Here is a 6,759-nt window from a genome sequence, read left to right as displayed (position 1 = left end):
CCCGAGGCCACCATTGGGTGCCGGTGTCACCAGGGCCGCCACTTCCTCTCTTCTGTCGCTTTTTGTCACCGGGGGATTTCTGTGTCACCCCGGGAACCGTGGGAACGTCCCTGATGTCCCCAGGGTGTCCCCAGCCCCAGGACAGCCATCCCCGATGTCCCCACGGTGTCCCCAGGGTGTCCCCAGCCCCAGGACAGCCATCCCCGATGTCCCCAGGGTGACACTGGGGACATTGGGGACATTGGGGTCATTGGGGTCATTGGGGACACTGGGGACATTGGGGACATTGGGGACATTGGGGTCATTGGGGACACTGGGCACATTGGGGGGACATTGAGGACATTGGGGACACGGGGGATATTGGGGACACTGGGGACACCATTGGGGACATTTAGGACATTGGAGACACCATGGGGACATTGGGGACATTGGGGACATTGAGGACATTGGGGACATTGGGGGATTGGGGACAGGGATGGGGGGACAGGACAGGGACACTGGGATGGAATTCCAAGGACCTAGGGGACACCGGGACGGTTTGGGGACACCGGGACGGTTTGGGGACACCCCGACAGCTTGGGGACACCGGGACAGCTTGGGGACACCAGGACGGTTTGGGGACACCGGGACAGAGGGGACACAGGGACAGTTTGGGGACACCCGGACAGTTTGGGGACACGGGGACGGTTTGGGGACACAGGGACAGAGGGGACACAGGGACAGTTTGGGGACACCGGGACAGTTTGGGGACACCAGGACGGTTTGGGGACACCGGGACAGCTTGGGGACACCGGGACGGTTTGGGGACACAGGGACAGTTTGGGGACACTGGGACAGAGGGGACACGGGGACCGCGCGTGTCAGGGCCACCGGGGGGGGGTGGGGACAGAGGTGACACGGGGGCGCTGCCGGCTCGCTCCGAGCCAACAGGACGTGCCAGCCCCGCCACCCCCGCGGGACGCGGCCCGGGGCCATTGTCACCTCCTGCCGGCTGCCCCTGTCCCCTCTGTCCCCTGCGGCCCCTCCCTGACCCCCCTGTGTCCCTTTGGGGGTCCCCTCGGTGTCCCCCAGACCCATTTGGGGCCTCTCGGTGTCCCTGTCCCTCCCTGTCCCCTCTGTCCCTTCCTGTCCCCTCCTGTCCCCTCTGTGTCCCCTGTGTCCCCCAGACCCAATTGTGGCGTCTCCGTGTCCCTGTCCCCTCTGTCCCCTCCTGTCCCCTCTGTGTCCCTTGGGTGTCCCCTCCTGTGTCCCCTCTGTGTCCCCCAGACCCATTTGTGGCCTCTCGGTGTCCCTGTCCCCTCCTGTCCCCCTTTGTCCCTCCTGTCCCCTCCTGTCCCCTCCTGTCCCCCTTTGTCCCTCCTGTCCCCTCCTGTCCCTCCCTGTCCCCTCTGTCCCCTTTGTCCCTCCTGTCCCCTCCTGTCCCCTCCTGTCCCCTCCTGTCCCTCCCTGTCCCCCCCTGTCCCCCTTTGTCCCTCCTGTCCCTCCTGTCCCTCCCTGTCCCCTCTGTCCCCTCCTGTCCCCTTCTGTCCCCTCCTGTCCCCCTTTGTCCCTCCTGTCCCCTCCTGTCCCCTCCTGTCCCCCTTTGTCCCTCCTGTCCCTCCCTGTCCCCTTTGTCCCTCCTGTCCCCCCCTGTCCCCCCCTGTCCCCCCTGTCCCCTCTGTCCCCTTTGTCCCTCCTGTCCCTCCCTGTCCCCCCCTGTCCCTCCTGTCCCCTCCTGTCCCCTCTGTGTCCCTTGGGTGTCCCCTCCTGTGTCCCCTCTGTGTCCCCCAGACCCATTTGTGGCCTCTCGGTGTCCCTGTCCCCTCCTGTCCCCCTTTGTCCCTCCTGTCCCCTCCTGTCCCCTCTGTCCCCTCCTGTCCCCTCCTGTCCCCTCCTGTCCCTCCCTGTCCCCCCCTGTCCCCCTTTGTCCCCTCCTGTCCCTCCCTGTCCCTCCTGTCCCTCCTGTCCCCTCCTGTCCCCCCCTGTCCCCTCCTGTCCCCCCCTGTCCCTCCTGTCCCCCCCTGTCCCCTCCTGTCCCTCCCTGTCCCTCCTGTCCCCTCCTGTCCCCCCCTGTCCCCTCCTGTCCCCTCCTGTCCCTCCCTGTCCCCTCCTGTCCCCTCCTGTCCCCTCCTGTCCCCTCCTGTCCCCCTTTGTCCCTCCTGTCCCTCCTGTCCCCCCCTGTCCCCTCCTGTCCCTCCCTGTCCCTCCTGTCCCCTCCTGTCCCTCCTGTCCCCTCCTGTCCCCTCCTGTCCCCTCCTGTCCCTCCCTGTCCCCTCTGTCCCCTCCCGTCCCTCCCGGGCGGCTCCGGAAGCGGCTCCGGAGCTGCCCCAGGGCCGGGAGCGATTCCCGGAATTGGCTCCTGTACCTGGAAAACGGAAAAAACCGGGAAAATTGGGAAAAAGCGGGGGGGAACGCGGGAAAACCCGGGGGAAAACGGGAAAAAAATGGGGAAAAGTGGGAAAAATCGGGAAAAACCGGGAAAAACTGGGGGAAAATCGGGGAAAAAAATGGGAAAAAACCGGAAAAAATCGGGGAAAAAAAAGGGAAAAACGGGGGGAAATGGGAAAACCAGGGAAAAACTGGGAAAAAGCGGGAAAAAACGGGGGAAACTGGGAAAAATGGGGAAAAACCAGGGAAAAGTAGGAAAAAGTGGGGAAAACTGGGGAAAATCGGGAAAAAGTGGGGAAAGCTGGGATAAAGCGGGAAAAAGTGGGAAAAAACTGGGAAAAACCGGGAAAAATTGGGAAAAACCGGGAAAAACTGGGGAAAAGTGGGAAAAAATGGGAAAAAGCAGGAAAACCCCCCAAAAATCACCGGGATCGGGATGGGCACAGCCGGGAGACCCCCCCAAAAACCCCAGGAGGAAGAGGAGGGAGGTGCGGAATTCCAGAGGTTCCTTGGGATTCATGGACACCCAGGAAGGTCCCAGCTCCTCCCAGTTTGTCCCAGTTGGGTCCTCGGTCCCATCAAAATTCCCAATTTTCTGATTTTTTCCCGGGATATTCCCCCAAAAAACCGCACCAGCGCCACGGGGATTCCTAAAATTTCTCAAAGTTCCCCCAAAAACCTCGAACCCCCCCCCATTCCCAGATTTCCCAGGAATTGGGTGAGGTCAGAATTCATTCTTCCTGAATTTCCTCCTTTTCCGGCTCCCACCTTCCCGAGGTGTGGGAACAATTGGGGACATTTGGGGACATTTGTGAGGGGGGAACACGCACAAATAAAAATCCCTCAGCCACCACGGCCCCGAAATTCCCAAATTTCCACCCAAAAGGGCGAAATCCGTGGGAAAACCCGGGGTGAGGAGGAGGAGGAGCGGGAAAAGGGTTCGGGATCCCAAAAGGGGTTGGGATATTGGGGAGGGGGCTGGGATGGAGGAGCTGGAATTTGGGGAGGGGGCGTTGGGATACGGGGGGAGCCTCAAAAGGAGGAGGGAACTCCAAATTTCACCCAAAATAAAAACAAAATCCATGGAAAAATGTTCTTTAATGGCCACAGGCCCGAATTCCGGACGGGAGCGGGGCCGGATCCCAACCGGGGGGGGGTGGATCCGGTCTGGGGGGCAAATCCCATCCGGGGGGGGCAAATCCCATCCGAGGGGGTGAAATTCCATCCGGGGGGTGCTCCGGGAAATCCTCCAGGACAAGAGGAACGCGAGGGGGGGGGCCTGGGGGGGCCCTGGGGCAGAAATGCCCCGGTAAATCCCGGCATCCTTTGCGGCATTTCTGCCCCGGTACATCCCGGGAGCCTTTGCGGCATTTTCGCCCCGGTATATCCCGGCATCCTTTGCAGCAGTTCCTCGCTATACCCCGAGACCCTTTGCGGCGTTTCCGCCTCGGAATACCCCGACCCCCTTTGCGGCATTTCCGCCCCGCTATATCCCGGCAGTCTTTGCGGCAGTAACGCCTCGATAAATCCCGACACCCCTTGCGGCACTTCCGCCCCGGTACATCCCAGGAGCCTTTGCGGGATGTCCGCCCCGGTATATCCCGACATCCTTTGCAGCGGTTCCTCGCTATACCCCGAGATCCTTTGCGGCGTTTCCGCACCGCTATATCCCATCACCCTTTGCGGCACTTCCGCCCCGGTGTATCCCATCATGCCCCGCGCTCCCTCACGGCCGCCATGGCGCAGGGCCGCCCCAAGGCCGCGGCCAAGCGCCCCAAAGCGGCGGCGGCGGCGGCGGCGCGGAGCTCTCGGGGCCCGCGGAAAGGAGGTGCGGAGGCTCCCGAAACCCCGGGGAACGCGGCCCAGGCCGGTCCGGGGGTCCCCAAGATGGAGGCAGGACCAGGCCTGAGGCGCTGCGGCCGTGAGGGAGGCCCCGGTTGGGCGGGGAGGGGGGTCCCGGTGAAGCCCTGGGGGGGTCCCGGTGATGCCCTGAGGGGTCTCACCCCGCCTCTCTCCCCTCAGGCCGCACCATCGCCCCCAAGAAGCTCCGCGTGATCCAGCAGCAGAAGCTGAAGAAGGTGAGGAGGGGTCCCTGAGGGTTTTTTTTTTTTTGGGGCGGGGGTCTCTCCCCGTGTCCCCCCCTGACCCTTCTGGAATGTTCGGCAGCGCCTGGAGGTCGGGATCCGGATGCGGATCGAGCAGGAGACCGTGCAGAGGGCGCAGGGAGCGCTGCCCAAGAAGCTGGCGCTGGTCACGGCGCCCAAGGGCGGCAAGGACAAGGACAGAGCCAAGAAGGGCCGAGGATGAAGCCCAAAAACGAGCCCTGAACCCCCGAAAAACCCTGGGGAACGAGCCCTGAAGCCTCTATGGGGGAAACTGGGGGAGTCTGGGCTGAGAACAGCCCCAAAACGCCCCAAAACCGAGCCCCGAACCCCCCTCAATGAGCCCCACAAGGATTTGGGGGTGCCCTGGCTGATCTCAGCCCCAAAACCCCCTGGGAATGAGGCCTGACCCCTCCTCAATGACCTCCATAAGGATTTGGGGGTGTCCAGGCTGATCTCAGCCCCACAATCCCCAGGAACGACCTCTGAACACCCCAAAATCCCCCCAATAACGACCCCTGAACCCCCTCTTTGAGCCCCACCACGATTTGGGGGTGTCTGGGCTGTCTCAGCCCCCCCAATAAATAATAAAATGAATTTTTTATATCCTGCCCACCCCCACGGAGCCGTGTTTGATCTTGGGGGGTCGCAGAAGGGATTGGGGAGCTCCTGGAGGGGATATTTGAGGAGGGGGCTGGGTAAAGGGTCCCCAAGGGGCTCCTGACGTCCCCCATTGGGGCGATCTCGGTGTTTTCAGGGGGTTCTTGGGGGTCCTCAGGGTCCTGGGGGGGTCTTGAGGGGGTCCCGGTGTCCTTGGGGAGGTTTTGGGGGGTCCTGGTGGGTCTGGGGTGCTCTCAGAGGGGTCTTGATGAGTGCCAGGGGGTCCCGGTGGGCATGGAGGGGGTCTCGGGGGGTTCCCGGGGCTTTTTGGGGGGGGGTCCTGGGGTGTTCTGAGGGTCTCGGGGGGATCCCAGTGGGTCTGGGGGTGTTCTTAGAGGTTCAGGGGGGTTTGGGGGTGTCCTCAGAGGGGTCTCTGTGGGTTCCAGGGGCTCCCGGTGGGTCTGGGGGTGCTCTTGGGGGTCCCGGTGGGTCTGGGGGTGCTCCTGGGGAGGTCCCGGTGGGTCTGGGGGCGTTCTTGGGGTTCCCGCTGGTTTTGGGCGCTCCCGCCCTTGCCCCGTTTCCCGCCGCCGCCGCAATTCATGAATGAACCCCAACCCCGCCCCCTCCGTTTGGCCCCCGCCCCCACCCCACCCTGATTGGCCAGGCGCGCTTTGACTGACAGCCCACCCCGCCCCGCGCTGATTGACAGCAGAGCAAACCACGCCAGCCAATAGGAACGCAGCGGGGGCGTGGCCACGCCTCAAAGGCGCCGCGCCCTTTTTCCAGGGCGGGCAAAGCCACGCCGTGGCGCCCTCCCCTCCCCCCACCGTGGGTGTGGCCGCTCCGGGGGCGTGGCCAGCGGCCAAACCACGCCCCCAATGACGTCAGGGAAATTCCCGGGAATCGGCGCCGCCGCCGGGTTTATTTTGGGAAACAAACAGGGAGCGGGTGGGGGAGGGGCCGAACCCTCCCCTCCCCCCCCCTCCAGGGGCCTCTCGCGGGGCGGGGCCCCCCCCGGCCCCCCCAAAATCCTCCCGTGACTCACCCGGGACAGGGAAAGGGAAAAACAGCGAAACAACCCCAAAAAAAAAACCCCAAAAAACCCCAAATTCCTCCAAAAAAACTCCAAAAAAATCCAAACTCCCGCCAAAAAAAAAAGGGACACCCCCCCCCCCCCCAAACCCCATTCCCGCCAAAAAAAACCACCAAAAATTCAAAATTCCCCCCCAAAACCCCGGACACCCCCCCCCAAAACCCTCCCGTGACTCACCCGGGACAGGGAAAGGGGGGAGACGGAAAAACAGCGAAACAACCCAAAAAAACTCAAAAAAACCCCAAATTCCCGCCAAAAAAAAAACCCAAATTCCCGCCAAAAAAAAAAAAAAATCTGGATACCTCCTCCCAAAAAACCCCAAATTCCCCCCAAACCCCCCAAATCCCCCCAAAATCCCTGTGCCCACCCCCCCCATTTTTGGGGTTTTTGGGCTCTGGTTGAGCTCGGCGATTGACAGGAGGAATTTGGGGAGGGGTCTTTATTTGAGGAGGGGTCTCCATTCTGGGGAGGGGTCTCCGGGGTATTGGGGACCCCCCGGGGGGTCTCGGTGAATTGGAGAGGGGTCTCCATTTCAGGGGTGGTCCTCTATTTTGGGGAGGGGTCTCTGTGCATTGAGGAGGTTTCTCCATTTTGAGG

The 6,759-nt window shown here is 62.7% G+C and overlaps 1 protein-coding gene across 1 annotated transcript; it reads left to right on the top strand.

The window, feature by feature from the left end:
• Positions 1 to 4,104: 4,104 nt before the first annotated feature.
• Positions 4,105 to 4,685, top strand: CUNH19orf53 (chromosome unknown C19orf53 homolog). Its single transcript, XM_054295330.1, has 3 exons — positions 4,105 to 4,195; positions 4,390 to 4,445; positions 4,534 to 4,685. The coding sequence occupies exons 1-3, from the start codon at positions 4,105 to 4,107 to the stop codon at positions 4,672 to 4,674; spliced, it is 288 nt and encodes a 95-aa protein (XP_054151305.1). The 3' UTR covers positions 4,675 to 4,685.
• The last annotated feature ends 2,074 nt before the right edge of the window (positions 4,686 to 6,759 follow it).

The sequence above is a fragment of the Melozone crissalis genome, unplaced genomic scaffold, assembly GCF_028551555.1.
Source record: "Melozone crissalis strain CALT ecotype California unplaced genomic scaffold, PUWL_Pcris_2 ptg000639l_1, whole genome shotgun sequence".
Classification (NCBI taxonomy): domain Eukaryota; kingdom Metazoa; phylum Chordata; class Aves; order Passeriformes; family Passerellidae; genus Melozone; species Melozone crissalis.
Note: the sequence above shows the minus strand (reverse complement) of the source record. Positions and strands in the feature narration are given on the sequence as shown.

Coding starts and splice junctions, on each gene's coding strand:
- CUNH19orf53 (XM_054295330.1), top strand. CDS start 4,105: ATGGCGCAGGGCCGCCCCAAGGCCGCGGCCAAGCGCCCCAAAGCGGCG. Junction 4,196..4,389: donor TCGGGGCCCGCGGAAAGGAG/GTGCGGAGGCTC, acceptor CTCTCCCCTCAG/GCCGCACCATCGCCCCCAAG. Junction 4,446..4,533: donor AGCAGCAGAAGCTGAAGAAG/GTGAGGAGGGGT, acceptor AATGTTCGGCAG/CGCCTGGAGGTCGGGATCCG.